We start from the raw sequence: 18,604 nt of genomic DNA on the forward strand, positions 1-18,604 counted from the left end.
TTTTATTAAAACGTTTTTTAAAATATTTTTATTGATTTCAGAGAGGAAAGGAGAGGGAGAGAGAGATAGAAACATCAATGATGAGAGAGAGTCACTGATCGGCTGCCTCATGCTCACCCCACATGGGGGATGGAGCCTGCAACCCAGGCATGTGCCCTGACTGGGAATCGACCCATCGTGACCTCCTGGTTCATAGGTCGATGCTCAACCACTGAGCCACGCCAGCGGGGCAAAACGTTTTTTACATACCATTATATTGGCTGGGCTGCAAAAATATTCGTTGTGGGCTGCAAATTTGACATGCTTGTACTACATCAATCAATCCTCAGTCCCCTAAACTCAAAACAAGTAACAGGCAAGTGAGAAATTTAAACAAGATTTTCTGTAGAAACTTAGTCAACTCTCCTTTATGAAAATATTTTACCTCTGTTTTTCTTGAGGATTTAAATTATGTCTTTATTATAACCCAGTTATAAGTATAAGACTTGGTACTAAATGCTTAATTTTACAATTTGATTATTTGAAAGGCTAATTTGTGTTTATGCTCTATGTTATCTCACTCCAGCTGGAAGGCCATAATGAGCCAGTAGTGTTGCAAGTGTTTGTGGGTAATGACTCTGGTCGAGTGAAACCACATGGATTTTATCAGGCCTGCAGGGTAACTGGACGAAATACAACTCCCTGCAAAGAAGTGGACATTGAAGGCACTACTGTTATAGAAGTTGGCCTTGATCCGAACAACAACATGACACTAGCGTAAGTACTTAGTAAAAAATTTTTTGTTCTCTCTATATATTGTAGGTAAGAACATTTTTTAGTTTCTACAAGATTTTGAGTATTTTATTAAAATGTTTATAAAAATAGATTATTAAAGAATGGTAATGGGTTAAATCAACTGTTACTCTTTGCTAGAGAATTCCTGTCATGAAAGGCAGGGAAATAAAAGCCCGGTGGAATGCTGGATTTTTGGAAAATAATATGCTTATTTGTTGGGATTAACAATATTAACATTAAAAATAAAAATTACAATTTGGTTTGCTTTCCTAATTTCTGTTTTCTTAATGTTTGTTTTAGAAGCTACTTAACAGAGATCATTTATGGCTCCTTGACCCATCTTTTAATTAGTTAATTTTTAAAAAGAATAGTTAATTGATTTTTAAAGAGAGGATAAGGGAGAGGGAGAGAGAGAAAAAACACATTAATGTGAGACTGTAACATCAATTAGCTGCCTCCTGCAGGCTCCCTTCCGGAGATTAAGGTCACAGCACTGCATGTGCCCTTGACTGGGAATCAACACGACAACCTCCTGGTGCACAAGACTATGCCCAACCAACTGGGCCACACTGGTGAGGCACACCTTGACCGATCTTGGTGTGCAAAAGCATATTGCTAGTCTAAATTTACCTTCTGTTCTTATTTTTCTATATTATAAAAAAAGTATGTCCTGGGACTCTAGGTATTTTCATTGCCCGAAAAGTATTAGAAGTGTTAGTGATTTAAATGAAAAAATGTTTCCCTTAAACCTTTTGTTAAGGAACTTGAATCCTGAAGTTGAACCATAACAGCAGCAAATATATGGAGTAGACCTATGTTGTAATTATTTGTATTGGATAGCTAAAGACTTTCTCTGGTTGGCTTTGTTTCTTTTATTTTTTTATTTTTATTGATTTCAGAGAGGAAGGGAGAGGGAGAGATAGAAACGTCAATGATGAGAGAGAATTATTGATCGGCTGCCTCCTGCACACCTACTACTAGGGACAAAGCCCACAACCCAGTATGTGCCCTGACTTGGAATTGAACTGTGACCTCCTGGTTCATAGGTTGATGCTCAACCTCTAAGCTACGCTGGCTGGGCTGGCTTTGTTTCATTTTGAAAGCCATTTTGCATAGGTAAGAAGTTAATTGTGGGAAAAATAAAAAAGGCCCTGACCGCTTTGGCTCAGTGGATAGAGCGTCAGCCTGGGGACTGAGGGGTCCCGGGTTCGATTCCGGTCGGGGACATGTACCTTGGTTGCGGGCACATCCCCGGAGGGGGGTGTGCAGGAGGCAGCTGATCGATGTTTCTCTCTCGTCGATGTTTCTGACTCTCCATCTCTCTCCCTTCATCTCTGTAAATAATCAATAGAATGCCCTGATCGGTTTGGCTCAGTGGATGGAGCGTTGGCCTGCGGACTGAAGGGTCCCGAGTTCGATTCTGGTCAAGGGCATGTGCCTTGGTTGCGGGCACATCCCCAGTACGGGGTGTGCAGGAGGCAGCTGATCAATGTCTCTCTCTCATCGATGTTTCTGGCTCTCTATCCCTCTCCCTTCCTCTCTGTAAAAAATCAATAAAATATATTTTAAAAAAAGAAGTTGATTGGAAAAGAAATGTTTGAAAAATATTCAGTAAAGCCTGGCTAGTGGTTTAGTGGTTGAGTGTCTACCCATGAACCAAGAGGTCACTAGATCGATTCCCTGTTTGGCAGGACACATGCCCTGGTTTCAGGCTCTCAATCCCCAATCAGGGGTGTGCAGGAGGCATCCGTTTGATGATGTTTCTCTCTCATTGATGTTTCTTTCTCTCTGTACCTCTCACTTCCTTTCTTTCTAAAAATAACAACTTTTTTTTAAAGAAAGGTTAAAAAAAGATACTCAGTAACTATTTTTAATATTTTAAAAATTAAAAAATAAAAGTATATAGTGGAAGAGAGGAAGGGAATAGTCTATATATATAAAAGCCTAATATGTAAATTGTCCCCTCGGGAGTTCTACTGGGAGCCAGGAGTTCGATCACTCACTATGACCTGCGCTGACCACCAAGGGGCGGTGCAGAACAAAGGAAGGCCCCGGCTGGCAGCCAAAAGGCCCTGATCGCAGGCCAGGCCTAGGGAGGGGGCCCTACCTGTGCATGAATTTTGTGCACCGAGCCTCTGGTTGATTATAAAAAATAGTACCTGCCCTAGCTGGTTACCTCAGTGGATAAAGCATTGACCTGCAGACTGAAGGGTCCCAGTTCAATTCCATTCAAGGGCACATGCCCAGGTTTTGGGCTCAATCTGCAGTAGGGGGCGTGCAGGAGGCGACTGATCCATGATTCTCTCATCATTGATGTCTCTCTCTCTCCCTCTCTCTCTCTCTCTCCCCCTTCCTCTCTGTAATCAATAAAAATATCTTAAATAGTTTCTAAACATTGTAAGTTGAGAATACAGAATAATTGAAAATAATAAATTAAAAAAATCATAAAAAGCTAATACGATACCCCTTAAAAGCCAACTTCCCAGAAATAACCACAGCTGATGCTCTATTCATGAGCCAAACTGGCTAGGGCTAACCTCTATTTTGATACTCATCTTTCCATCCTTTCTGATAAGATTAAAATAATATTGTGCCCACTGTTCTGTAACCTGCTTTTTACTTATTAGCATTTTCCCATAACATTAAATATCCTTTATCATATGTTTTTATGGCTACTTAGTGTCCCGTTCTTGTTGGAATAATTACTAATATTTTAAAAAATAAACCTATTTCCTCTATATCTGAATTAACTGCCAAAAGACAGAGGCTAAATTTATTTATTTAAAAAATAACACAGCAAAAGTACCTTTTGTAAATTATTACTTACGTTCAGATTTTAAAATAGTAATTTTACTTTTTTGTTGTTTTTCCTATTACAAATAAAAAGATGACAAGATTAGGAATTAGGAATATTCATGATTTACCCTTCTATACTTTTTGAAATTGGAATCTTATAATTATATTACATATTCAGAAATTAATAATGAAGCAACTTTAAAAGAAAGAAACTTGTTTTATTAAAAATACTGTATCATATGTACAACAGAAAATATCAGTTAATGTGCTTTTTTCTGTTTTTAGGGTGGACTGCGTAGGGATATTGAAATTGAGAAATGCTGATGTTGAAGCCAGAATAGGAATTGCTGGTTCCAAGAAGAAAAGTACTCGTGCCAGATTGGTTTTTCGAGTTAATATCACACGGAAAGATGGCTCCACTTTGACACTGCAGACACCCTCTTCTCCGATTTTATGTAGTAAGTAAGAAAGTAGGAGATATTGCCAGCGCACACAGGCCAGGCAGCGGGACGGGTGGGTGCGGGATGGGGGGGGTGGTTGAGAGGGGGAGGTGCGGAAGAAAGGAGGAGGTATTAAATATATGGAGGTGTTTTTTTTCATTTCTATAATCTTTCAGACAGTCTAAATTTCAGATGTTTCACATACTCAAGCTTTTGATCATGCAAAATTTGAAGCATTAAAAGCTATGGTCAAATTTTCTAGACTAAAGATGGATAATTTTGAATAAAATTCAAAGGATGTGTAGCGTTTTGTAGTTTTCCAATATCGTCCTATACTGATTTAAGACGTACTGTAAGTAGTTTACCAGAAGTAAATTGGAAAGCCAAAGGATTTTCCCAGCATCTTCACTGTGTGATAAATTGCTATGACCCTGTATTTTGAACATAAGAAACAGTAGGTAAAAGATACATGCACCTACCTATGTTCATTGCAGTATTATTTACAAAAGCCAGGAAATAGAATCAACCTGGGTATCCATCAGCAGATAAATGATATAAAAAAAAAGATGTATTTATACACACAATTGAATATTAGTCATAACAAAAAAGAAATCTTAACATTTGTAACAAAATGAATGGGCCCAGAGGGCATTATGCTGAATGAAATAAGTCAGAGAGATAAACAAATATTGTATGATTTTATTTATATGTAGAATCTAACAAAAACAGAAACAAATGAACAAACAAAACAGAAACAGAAGCTTAGACACAGAGAATAAATGGTTGGTTGCCAGAAGGGGAAGGAGAGTATGGGTGAAAAGGTAAAGGAATAAGAGGTACAAACTTCCAATTATAAAATAAACTAGAGGCCCAGTGCACAGATATGTGTACCTGTGGGGTCCCTCGGCCTGGCCTCTGGGGATCGGGCCAAACCAGCTCTCTGACATCCCCGGAGGAGTGCCAAATTGCAAGAGGGCACAGGCCAGGCCTGGGGACCCCACTGGTACACGGGCACCGGGCCTCCAACATACCCCGATGGGTCCAAGGTGTGGATGAAGCAGATTTGGGGCTGACAATGCCCCAGCAGCAACCTAACACACGGCGGATTCCGTGAGGAATCAGGCTCCCTCCTCTACTGGTTGAAGTGTCTGCCCCCTGATGGTCATTGCATGTCATACCTACCCAGTGAATGGTCAGACGGTCGCTTAGGCTTTTTATATATATTGACTAGAGGCCCGGTGCACAAAAATTTGTGCACTCGGGGGGACGGGGGGCCCTTCAGCCTGGCCTGTGCCCTCTCACAGTCTGGGACCCCTCGGGAGATAACGACCTGCTGGCTTAGGCCTGCTCCTGGGTGGCAGAGGGCAGGCCCAATCCCTAGATGCAGCCCCTGGTCAGGCTCAGAGCAGGGCCGATTGGGGAGTTGGGGGGCCATCCCCTGTTATACTCAAGGCAGGGTCGATGGGGAGGTTGCGGTGCCACCCCCTGTCACCCACAGAGCAGGGCCAATCAGGGGGTTGGGGCGCTGCCCCGTCACGCACAGAGCAGGGCCCATCAGGGGGGTTGGGGCTCCATACCCTGTCACACACAGAGCAGGGCCCATCAGGGGATTGGGGAGCTCCCCCCTGTCACGCACAGAGCAGGGCCAATCAGGTGGTTGAGGAGCTCCCCCCTGTCACTCACAGAGTAGGGCCGATAGGGGAGTTGGGGCACCGCCCCTTGTCACACACAGAGCCGCAGGGCGATCAGGGGATTTGGGCGCCGCCACTGTCACACTCAGGGCAGGGCTGATGGGGAGGTTATGGCTCTACACCATCACACACAGAGCAGGGCCCGTGGGGTGGGGGTAGGGGCGCCGCCACTCTCACACTCAGGGCAGGGCCGATGGGGAGGTTATGGCTCTACCCTGTCACACACAGAGCAGGGCCGATCAGGGGATTGGGGCGCTGCACCCTGCCACACACACAGCCGCAGGGCGATCAGGGGCTTGGGGTGCTCCCCGATATCAGGCACAGAGCAGGGCTGATCAGGAGGTTGGGGCGCCTTCCCCTGTCATGAACAGAGCAGGGTGGATAGGGAGGTTGTGGCCCCGCCCCCTGTCACACACAGAGCCGCAGAGCTATCAGGGGGTTTGGGCGCTGCCCCCTGTCACACTGATCCCGGTGCCAGGAGGCCTCGCGGCTCCGCTGATCCCGGTGCTGGGAGGCATATTACCCTTTTACTATATAGGATAGAGGCCTCGTGCATGGGTGGGTGCCGGCTGGTTTGCCCTGAAGGGTGTCCTGGATCAGGGTGGGGGTCCCCACTGGGGTGCCTGGCCAGTCTGGGTGAGGGGCTGAGGACTGTTTTCAGGCTGGCGGGTGACTGAAGCTCCCAACTGCTCCTTTTTTTCTTCTTTTTATTTTTTATTCTGGGCCAGCTTTAGCTCTGAGGCTCCAGCTCTTAGGCCTCCGCTGCTGAAAGCAGGTTTCTGGCCTTTGTTTACCTTCTGTATTTGAAACAGTGTTGCGATCCTGCTGGCTGAAGCCTGGTGGGACTAAAGCAGGTTTCTGGGGTTTTGTTTAGCTTCTATATTTGTTACAATGTTTCAAACTGCAAGCTCAGAGGCCAGCAAGGCAGGCGTGGAATGTTGGAGTGCTCCGTCACTGAAGCAAGCAAGCCTCATGTTCGCTTCCAGCTGCCTGGCTGCCGGCCGCCATCTTGACTGGCAGTTAATTTGCATATCGCCCTGATTAGCCAATGGGAAGGGTAGCGGTCGTACGCTAATTACCATGTTTCTCTTTTATTAGATAGGACTGGAGGCCTGGTGCACAAAAATTTGTGCACTCGGGGGGTAGGGGGGGGTCCCTCAGCCCGGCCTGTGCCCTCTCGCTGTCTGGGACCCCTCGGGAGATAACGACCTGCTGGCTTAGGCCCACTCCCAGGTGGCAGAGGGCAGGCCCAATCCCTAGGTGCAGCCCCTGGTCGGGCTCAGAGCAGGGCCGATTGGGGCGTTGGGGCGCCGCCCCCTGTCATGCACAGAGCAGGGCAGATTGGGAGGTTGCGATGCCACCCTTAGTCACGCTCAGGGTAGGGCCGATTGGGGGGTTGGGGCACCGCCCCCTGTCACACTCAAGGCAGGGTCGATGGGGAGGTTGCAGCGCCACCCCCTGTCACGCACAGAGCAGGGCCAATCAGAAGGTTGGGGCACCGCCCCCTGTCACGCACAGAGCAGGGCCAATCAGGGGGGTTGGGGCTCCTTACCTTGTCACGCACAGAGCAGGGCCGATCTGGGGGTTGGGGAGCTCCCCCCGGTCACGCACAGAGCAGGGCCGATCAGGGGGTTGAGGAGCTGTCCCCTCTCACTCACAGAGTAGGGCCGATAGAGGAGTTGGGGCACCGCCCCCTGTCACACACAGAGCAGGGCGGATCAGGGGGTTGGGGCGCCGCCACTGTCACACTCAGGGCAGGGCTGATGGGGAGGTTATGGCTCTACCCCATCACACACACAGCAGGGCCCGTTAGGGGGAGGGGGTTGGGGCACCGCCCTCTATCACCCACAGAGCAGGGCCGATTAGGGGGTTGCGGCACTGCCTCTCTCACACTCAGGGCAGGGCCGATGGGGAGGTTATGGCTCTACCCTGTCACACACAGAGCAGGGCCCGTCAGGGGGGGTTGGGGCGCCGCACCCTGTCACACACAGAGCCGCAGGCTGATCAGGAGTTTGGGAACTCCCCCGTATCAGGCACAGAGCTGGTCTGATCAGGAGGTTGGGGCGCCTTCCCCTGAGACAAACAGAGCAGAGCGGATAGGGAGGTTGTGGCCCCGCCCCCTGTCACACACAGAGACGCAGGGCGATCAGGGGGTTTGGGCGCTGTCCCTGTCACGCTGATCCCAGTGCCGGGAGGCCTCTCGGCTCTGCTGATCCCGGTGCTGGGGAGCATATTACCCTTTTACTATATAGGATAGAGGCCTCGTGCATGGGTGGGGCTGGTTGTTTTGCCCTGAAGGGTGTCCTGGATCAGGGTGGGGGTCCCCACTGGGGTGCCTGGCCAGCCTGGGTGAGGGGATGATGGCTGTTTGCAGCTGGTCACACACCCTTCAGGGTGGGGGTCCCCACTGGGGTGCCTGGCCAGCCTGGATGAGGGGATGATGGCTGTTTGCAGCTGGTCACACACCCTTCAGGGTGGGGGTCCCCACTGGGGTGCCTGGCCAGTCTGGGTGAGGGGCTGAGGGCTGTTTTCAGGCTGGCAGGTGACGGAAGCTCCCAACCGCTCCTTTTTTTCTTTTTTTCTGTTTTTATTCTGGGCCAGCTTTAGCTCTGAGGCTCCAGCTCTTAGGCCTCCGCTGCTGAAAGCAGGTATCTGGTTTGTTTGGGTTCTATAATCGAAACGATGTATAACTCCAGCTCTCAGATCCGGGCCTCGCTGAAAGCAGGTTTCTGGGGTTTTGTTTAGCTTCTATATTTGTTCCAGTGTTTCAAACTGTAGGCTCAGAGGCTGGCAAGGCAGGCGGGGAACGTTGGTTTCCTCCGTCACTGAAGCAAGCAAGCCTCATGTTAGTTTCAAGCTGCCTGGCTGCCGGCTGCCATCTTGGCTGACAGTTAATTTGCATATCTCGCTGATTAGCCAATGAAAAGGGTAGCGGTCGTACGCCAATTACCATGTTTCTCTTTTATTAGTGTAGATAAGTCACAGGTATGTAATATATAACACAGGGAATATATCTAATAATATAATTTTGTTCAGTAACTTATTGTGGTGGTCATGTCATAAGGTATGAAAATATCAAATCACTATGTTATATACTGGAGAATAATATAATAATTTATGTGAACTATACTAAAAGAAAAGAAACAGTAAGGTAAGCAGAACTTTATAAATATGCAGTGGTTGGAGTTCTGATTACAAATTAGAGTATTATAGTACAGCATTGGGAAATGAAAAATGAAATTCTTACTTTGCTAAACTTGGCATAGAAAGTAAATGACGTGTGTGTCTAAATTCAATCATGCTGTTGAATGCACCTCATCATATAGTCTGATTTCCCCTTAATGAGTATTATTACAAGTAATAAATAGAAAATTTTTTTCTTTATACACACTCAAGAAGATTTTCATCAAGTGTAATTTTCTTTGGCATTTTTTCTTTGTAATTTATAACTGAATTCAAAAGAATGGACGAGACCCATTCCATTCAGTTAAATTTCCTATTGGGATGTTATGAATATTTTGACCTTGCTTCCCTTTAGGACAGTTACAGAGCCTTTGTTATTTAATTGTAGCTTAGTTTTGTCAAATTATGTATCCTTTATAAATCTTGCATTTCCTTTTAATTTTCTCAGAAATTATTGTACCCACACTTTAGCTTAGCAAACACCCTAATTTTAAAAAGAAAGTACTGAAATATCTTTTTGATCTTAAGACAGCTCAAATGGATTTCTCTTTTTCATTATTATGAAAAATTTGTTTTAATATTAGTATTTCCTTGGGTGATTTCTGTGTAATGTTCAGTTATAACTAGGCTACTGTTAAAGATCATAGGTTCCATGTTCATTCTACCACATTCAAATAGGGACAGAGTAAATAATCTGTAGATGGTTTATTGAGTTCTAAAGCTTTTCTAAAAGGGGTACTTCAATTTTGAACTTACTATAATTCACAAGACGTCCCAACTTGAATATTATTGGGATGGAGTTCCAATACCATAGCTACTCTCTGAAGGCCAGACCCAGGAGATGCTGGATAATTCAGACCATATGCTTTAGCAGGAACTGGGAGATAGCTGTCAACTTTATTTAATTGTTTGTTCCTTCTTTCATTACTTTGTTCATTTATTTCTTCATTTTTCTATTCATTCATTTGTTAAAGTATAGCTATGGTACATCCAGCTAAAGGTGGTCGAAAATATGAAAGAAATAGAAAACATGATTTTCTAAAGTTTTTTATCTCTAATTATTATTATCATTTGTTAATTATCACCATTAATGATAATATATGTCCACATTGTCAAAAAAGTATCTTTCTGGGAGGTTATGTCTGAAGTGAAAAATGAAAGCCCTAAGAAGCAGCATACAGGGGAAGGCATATATAGCTAATAATAAAAGTTATCATGTTTTGAACTCTGTGTGCAAGGGATTTTCTTAACCACTTTATAGGCATTATATTATTTAACCCTCACCATCACAGTATATATGGATTCCATTTTACAGGTGATAAAACTGAGACTTAAAGAGATTAAATTACTTCCTCAGCTAGTAAATAGTAAGACCAGGATTCTAAGCTTGTGCTTTTAGCCACTATGTTATATTGCCACCATGATCACTTAAATTGCAGTGCTGAAAAATCAAGTTTGAACAATTCATTTTATTGTAGCCATAGCCTCTGCATGGTTAGGACTATGGTTACAGTATGAAATTAGGTTAGAGACCTGTTTCCTCTACCTAGCAGATTTATGTTTTGTAATTTAGATTTTTTAAAAAAATATATTTTTATTGATTTCAGAGAGGAAGGGAGAGGGAGCAGGGGAGAGAGAGAAACATCAATGATAAGAGAGAATCATTGATTGGCTGCCTCCTGCATGCCTCACACTGGGGATTGAGCCCGCAACCTGGGCATGTGCCCTGACCAGGAATCGAACCAGGACTTGAAATGGGACCTCTTGGTTCGTAGATTGATGCTCAACCACTGAGCCACGCTGGCTGGGCTGTAATTTAGATTTTTTAATAACTTTAGAAAATAGGTCAAAATTTGTATTGGGGGATTTTACTTGAATACCTATATTATCCCTTCTATTACATTTTGTAGATATCGTTTATTATGAAGTATAGAATATTAATTTTTATCCCTTTAGTTGACTGTTGGGCACATGCTATCAGCTTAGAGAAACTGGATTAGATAAACATAGGCAGTACTTTCTTTTAAAGAAAGGAGTACCTTTTGCAGTGTACTTCCCATATCTGTTTTGGAAGAGGACATGTTAGAATAATAATTTGCAAATAAATTTACATGAAAGCTCTTTAGCTTTCATATTCCTTACTAATGTTGCTATTTTCATAGAATTTCATGCACACTGATTTTTTTCTCTAAACATTGTATAACTAGCTTAAAATATTTCTAATGGTAATTTCTATGAAAATCACTTAGGTCTAATCATTTAGGCAAGAGTCTAATCCTCTTGATCTGTACACTCCTCCTAATGGGTTAATGATTTGATTTTTTTTAAAATCTATCATCCTATTTAATGAATGTCATCATTCTGTGTTCAAAATGTAATTTTATTTGATTATTAGAAGTTTTCATTAAATATATTACCAAAGGTGTATAGGTTGGTCAGACAATCTTGCTTTATTGTTTAACTAGCAACAAAATGAAATATTTAAAAATTTTTAGCCCTAACCGGTTTGGCTCAGTGGATAGAGCGTCGGCCTGTGGACTGAAGGGTCCCAGGTTCGATTCCGATCAAGGGCATGTACCTTGGTTGCGGACACAGCCCTGGTGGGGAGTGTGCAGGAGGCAGCTGATTGATGTTTCTCTCTCGTCAATGTTCCTAATTCTCTCTCCCTCTCCCTTCCTGATTTTTCTGTAAAAAAATCAATAAAATATATATATTTTTTAAAAAGAACAATGTTTAAATAAATAAAAATAGATGAAATCATGTAATATGTGGCCTTTTTGTCTGGCTTCTTTCACTTAGCATAATATTTTCAAGGTCCATCAATATTGAATCATATATCAGTTCTTCATTCTTTCTTTACAGTGGAATGATATTCCATTGTTTGAATATACCACATTTTGTTTATTCCTTAAGTTATTGATGGACATTTGTTTTTCCCCCACTTTTTGGCTATTGTAATGCTGCTATGAGCACATGTATACAAATTTTTGTGTGGACCTGTGTTTTTCATTCTCTTGGCTATATACCTTGGAGTAAAATTGCTGGACCATATGGTAGACAGTTTCTTGTTTAACAGTTCTCTGAAATCCATCTTATGACTTAGAGAAAACAGGTGTTTTTTTATCATAATTCTTTTATTCATTTTTCTATACTGTTACTGTCTTATCGTTTTTCTGAAAATACTGAAATGAACTAAGTTCTATGATCAGTTTAAATTTGGTCATTTTGTCTCTGTTCATCAGCCATTTTATTCGACCTGCTTTTTAAAACTGATATATTACTAAATTTTTTCATATTTGCGGGCTCAGACAACAACTTTTGGCAGGCAGTAAAATTGTTCCAGTGAGGTGTGTTTTTTTATTTGTTGTGCTTATTAAGGCTGCAGTTTAGTTCATAGAAACAGTACAGTGTTCTAACAAAATAGTGCCTCATTGTCATTCAGTCATTCATTCAGTATAAATGCAGTGCTTCTCAATCCTGGCTATCTGTTAAAGTCCCTCTTACTTCATTGAAAAAAAAACAAAAACACATGCCACTTAATCTCCAAAAGTAGATCTCTGTATGGTTTTGAGAAAGCTTCATCGTTATCTTAGTGGATAGTTATAATGTGCCCAACTCTAGAAGTAAAGACATGATAGCTTAAGGAGCTTACAGAACTAGCAGGATAGGGTGAAAACAGACAAGGAAACTCCCTATTATATTATAAAATGATATAAAGGCATGAATAAGGTACAGTGGAAATGTAGAAAAGAAGAATATCTAATCCATACTGCTTAGTGATGGTAAAATGTGTCCTATATCTTCAAGGACAAATAGAGGTATACCCAGCAGAAAGGGGTTTTAGATGAAGTTCATTCTGGGTAGAAGGAGCAGTATATAAATATATTCAATGAAAGAGTATGCTTCTTTTACAGGAATTAAAAATAGTTTGATGTGATTGAAACAAAAAGATATCTATGAAGAAGTGGTAAGATTTGAGGCTAGTAGAGCTAGGCAGATTCTCTTTCATAAAGAGACTTGTGTGTTGAGCTAAAGAATTTGAATTTTACCCTGACTACTTCAGAGAGCCTAAGGTTTGAACTTAGGCTTTGAGGTGGAGTGTATGAGGGGCAAGGAAAAGTAAACATAAATAATACATATGAAGCAAAGGACCCCAAAATCTTTTTAAAATTAAAAATAAGAATGTCTATTCTATTAAAGGTTCTGATTTGTGTTTATTTCCATAAATATAATAATTTTGGCCAGTTTGAGCAGTTGGAGTAGAATGAGAGGTGAAAAGGAAATAGGTTAGTAAGAAGGGTTACAATTGGAATGGGAGGTAGAAGGAAACAGGAAGATGAGAGGGAGGTGGAAAAGGAAGAGGGGCCAAAAGGTGGTAGACATGGAAGGGAGGAGAGGAAACAGATTCTTGATATTCCATCTAGAGATACTCAATGGAAGAAAGGCCTAATGCCAGAATTCATGTTGTTCCTTGTGACCTCTTGCTTCTGCTTGTTGGTTTAACAGTGGCCATTGGATTCATTGTCTATTTTTGTTTGTTTTTAAGGGGATGGAAGAATCATCCCCCTTTACATTCTTAACATATTTAGATTTCTCCAGATAATAACGATATATAAGGCTTTTTTTGTTTTGATACAGTGTTTATATTATTTAGTTATACTTTCATCAAATTAAGAATATGAATCTTTATACTTTTTTGGTAGTTACCTGCTGGTAGTAATTTTTTTGTTACAGTTTATATTCAGTATTATTTTGCATTATTTTCAAGTATACAGCATAATGGTCAGACAATCATACACTTCACAAAGTGCTCCTCCCAATATCCTCACCTACAGTACACAAGGGTACCCTTTTCGCCACATCCTCGCCAACACTTGTGTTGTTTGTTGACTTATTAATGATAGGCATTCTGACAGGTGTGAGGTGATATGTCATTGTGGTTTTAATTTACATTTCTCTGATGATTAGTGATATTGAACATCTTTTCATATGTGTATTGGTCATCTGTATGTCCTCTTTGGAGAAGTGTCTGTTTAGGTCCTCTGCATACTTTTTTTTAATTGGATTATGTTTTTTTGTTGTTGTTGTATGAATTCTTTATAAACTTTGGATATTAACCCCTTATCAGACATGTCATTGGCAAATATCTTCTTCTGTTCAGTAGGTTGTCTTTTCATTTTGTTGATGATTTCCTTTGCTATGTAAAACTTTTAAAAAATATTTTTTATTGATTTTAGAGAGAGGAAGGGAGAGGAGAAAGAGAAACATTGATAGGCTGACTCTTGCACGGCCCCTAGTGGTGATTGAGCCTACAACCCAGGCATGTACACTAGGTGCATGAAATGATGCTCAACCAACTGAGCCACACCAGCAATGCAAAAACTTTTTAGTTTGATGTAGTCCCATTTAGTTTGTTTCATCTTTCCCTTGCCCAAAGACTGTAGTAATTTGTTTAATACAGCAAAATTAATCATAGCTTTCTTTAATAATGTACATTAGATTTTATTTTATGTTTATTATAGTAAATCTGACTGAATTAATAAGTTCTACCTCCCTTGTCTGTCTTACAACTTAAAAATACATTGAGTAAACTTTTATTCTCTTCACAGACATGATAATTAAAAAGCTTTACTAATTCTTTTGACAGGTTGAAATATTTGCTTTTTTGTTTTTCAGTATTCAAATATTACTTTTTTCAGCTTTGTTTCTTGAGACCACAATTTGAAAGCATCTATAAACACACTGTTTTTATAATACCAGAAAGGTGGCTACTTTTTTGTGTTATTATTTTTTAAACACTTTCAAGAGTCAGCTTACTAATTAATTAAAGATAAAACTAAAACAGTTAATGCTTAAATAATCCTGACTTTAGTTCTGTTTAGTATGAAGTCTATCCTGTTAGGTTACCATTAAACTTTTTTTAATAGAAAAGACTTTTTAAGGTCAAAAGTTTGTTTGTTTGTTTATTTATTTATTTATTTATTTATTTTTTCAAAGAGCCTTTATTTATCTAGCGCAAAGTATGCACTGTCACAGTCTTCTCTGTTACCTTTTACTAAAATAGTTCAATGTTTTTACCACACTATCAAAAAGTTCTATTTCTTTTTCTCTCCCCTAAGGTCAAAAGTTTAAAGTTAAATTATTTTGAACAGCAACAGACTAGTTCTTATGTAATGTAAACATAAATATATAGGAGATAAATACACATTGTACCTTCACAGGGACCTGTTTTGCTATCTTAGACCTTTAATACATGAAAGGAAAAATTAGGAAAAAAATTTGATAATCATGAGTGAAGTGGAATTTCCACATAGTATTTGAAAATGGGGGGAAAAGTTATAGATTTCCATTCATTTTGTTAATACAATATATTTATATAATTTTGCACCTCTTATTGTTTGCTAGTAAAAATAATATTTACCGTATTTTTAATGTCCCTTAAAAAACAAATATTTAGTTGCAGAGTTACTCCACAAAGTTGTAAACTAGTTCGGTAAATTTTTCATTTAAAAAGGTTATGTAGCACTAGCTGCATATAAAATATAAAAAATATATTTAAAAAAGGTTATGTAAAAATAGATACAGAGGCAGAGCAGCCTCGAACAGACTGTCAAACTGCAGCGGGAAGGCCGGGAGGGTGGGAGGGGAGGGTAAGCGCTCAACCGAAGGACTTGTATGCATGCATATAAGCATAACCAATGGACATAAGACACTGGGGGGGGGGGGGTGGAGGCCAGGGAATTGTCAAGGGTGGGGAAAAAAGGAGACATATGTAATACTCTTTGTAATACTTTAAGCAATAAAACAATTAAAAAAATAATGAAAAAATAAAATGGTAAAAATAAATAAATAAATAAATAAAAATTTAAAAAGGTTATGTAATTGCCAGCTTCTGACCAATAGCTATTTCCATTCTGTTCATACATTAACCCTATAGTTCTAGACAGTGTGTTTGTATATATGTGTATTCACAATTTCTTTAAACTCTCAGACTTTGCTGAAGATGTTATTTGCCATTTAAATACTTAATAAGGATAGGATATTTAATAAGGATAGGATACTTACTTGTTAGTATTAGTGAGTGATACAATCTAAGAAAAAACTAAAAAACTAAATGATAATGCAGTAATAAGCAACCAGAAAACAAAACAAAAAACTCAATGCCGTGCCCTGGCTGGTTTGGCTCAGTGGATCGAGCATCGGCCTGAGGACTGAAGATTCCTGGGTTCGATTCCAGCCAAGAGCACATGCCCAGGTTGCGGGCTCGGTTACCAGTAGGGGGTGTGCAGGAGGCAGCCAATAGGTGATTCTCTTTCATCATTGATGTTTCTATCTCCTTCTCCCTTCCTCTCTGAAATCAATAAAAAATATTTTTTAAAAAACCCTCAGTGCCTTAAAACAACAAAGTTTTACTCCTCCCTCACTTTATGGTATTGGCTGTGTTATGGAATCACTTCCACTCTGGGGTCCAGGCTGAAGAAACTGCCCTATCTGGGATATTGCCATTTTATAGTGGAGGAAAAAGGAGATGGTCCAACCATGTGAGGCTCTTCAAACTTTTGCTTGGAACTGGCATATTACTTCAATTCACATTTCATTATTCACACAGTTATGTGGCTAATTCTGATGTGAGTGAAGTGAGAATTACAGCCTTTCCACTAGGGAAAGAGGAGCAGTGAATGTTTTCATAACAGTTTCCCTCATTACATTCTTGTAAAGATAAAATGAACTATCTATAATAATAAAAGCGTAATATGCTAATTAGACTGAACAGCCAAACGACCTTCCAGATGTCCTTCCAAATGAAGCCATGGCAGCGGGGGCCAAAGCAGAGGTGGTTAGGGACGGTTAGGCACGCAGGTGAGTGGTTAGGAGTGATCAGGCAGGCAGGCAAGCGGTTAGGAGCCAGCAGTCCTGGATTGTGAGAGGGTGCAGGCCAGGCTGAGAAACACACACACACACACCTTGCGCACGAATTTCGTGCACCAGGCCTCTGGTCTATAATAATAAAAGCGTCATATGCTAATTAAACCGGACGTCCTTCCAGACAAAGCCAGGGGCTGTGAGGGCCAAGGCGGCCACTGCGGCAGGGGCCAAGCCCTTTGCACAAATTTTGTGCATTGAGCCTCTAGTTAAATAAAAGTATCTAAGAAGAAACTTAAACTTTTCCTAAAGTATGGTGGAATATCTCATTAATTTAGAAGTTGATGACTTATACAAGGCATATATAAGCTTACTTTGGCAATATAAATGTTGTGTTTACTAAAACAACAAATAATATAATTTCATTAAGCAATGTAACCCCAATAAATTTAATTTTTTAGAAAATAGTGTATCTATGTCAAAGTGCTTAATTTTATGGGGAACAGATTTTGAGCACTTAACATATATTTCCTTACATACACCAGTATCCGAGAAAGTATTCTGGTAGAAGACTAGTCCTTAGGTGTCAATAAGGAGGAATGTTTCTGGAGTTATACTATATGCCGCTTCTTGGATATTTAGTGTACATCAGAATATGAAATTCTTGAAGAAATCCTTTTGTTCATTTAGTTTTGCTTAGCCCAGTATTTATTTCCCTGATTTATTTGACTTTGGAACCTATTTGCTGAGCAATACCTAATAAATTTTCTTAAGGAAATCCTGGCAGGAGGAAGTTGGTAAGCTGATTATAATTTATTCATTAGATCTAGCTCTTCAGTGCTTGTCAACCTCTTTGTTAATTTTAGTAGTGTTTTGTTAGTTTTCGTAATAGAAATCAAGTGCATTTTCTTTTTTAATCTCAGAGTATCCCACCCAGTTCAGGGAAATTCCATGTAGAATTATTCTGAATTGGATGCAGTCTGTGTTCAGGTACTCTGTTGGTATGTATTCTCTGACTCCTGGATCTGGATCCTTAAAGGAGCCCCAGTACCACCCAGAGACACTCATTACCTCAGAAGTCTTATAATGGCATAACATAGCTGACATTTTTAAGATTACAATTGTGGGATAAGCATATTTTTAGGTTGAAGTTTTTTAAAAAATATTAAGACAAAAACATACCCAAGTTCATGTTTTAAAACTGTTTTATTCCTGTAATGAGAAAGCAATGATGACAAATTAAAACCTCATTTTAGACCAGTGGTTCCCAGCGTGGGGCACATGTCCCACAGGGGGGCAATTTGATTTTTAAGGGGGGCAGTTTGAGAATGAGTTATTAACAATGAATTTTTGCATTTGTTATGGTTCTAGGGGCCTAAAATACAGTATATAAATATATATTTTGACATATTTATGCATTTTAGTTCTCTATTATGTTTTGAAACTTTATTTGCTATTTTTCATATCACTCCGTATTATTATTATTTTTTTAAACAATTTCTTAGTGTTTCTTCCTCAGTACTTCAACTGTCCTTTCGTTCTTTTGTTTTTCTCTTTCATGAATGCCATGTTCTTTGGAAGCGTGTTTAGACCAAATTAATGACCTTTTAGGCTTCCTCCATGTGAACAGGAGTTCACTTTTTGAATAATAGGAATTATATATATGTCACAAGGAGGGGCGGGGGCATCAGGATTTTAAAGATGCTTAGGTGGGGCATGGCCAAAAAAGGTTGGGAACCACTGTCCTACACATTAACCCATTCTTATACAATCTTGCAAGAGTCATTAAAAATTAATATGGACTTTTCTATTTTTTTTGTTTGTTTGTTTTGTTCTCTGTTAGGGTAAAAGTAAAGT

General features: G+C 40.4%; 1 protein-coding gene across 1 annotated transcript in view; it reads left to right on the forward strand.

Moving 5' to 3' along the window:
• The window catches only part of NFAT5 (nuclear factor of activated T cells 5), a 107,466-nt gene that overhangs the window by 71,895 nt on the left and 16,967 nt on the right, over positions 1-18,604 (forward strand). Inside the window, exons 6-7 of the mRNA XM_081107770.1 lie at positions 566-756; positions 3,856-4,028. Coding sequence (XP_080963896.1) covers positions 566-756; positions 3,856-4,028 — 364 coding nt within the window. The remainder of the gene's footprint in view (positions 1-565; positions 757-3,855; positions 4,029-18,604) is intronic.

The sequence above is a fragment of the Myotis nattereri genome (assembly GCF_964212035.1).
Source record: "Myotis nattereri genome assembly, chromosome: 15".
Classification (NCBI taxonomy): Eukaryota; Metazoa; Chordata; class Mammalia; order Chiroptera; family Vespertilionidae; genus Myotis; species Myotis nattereri.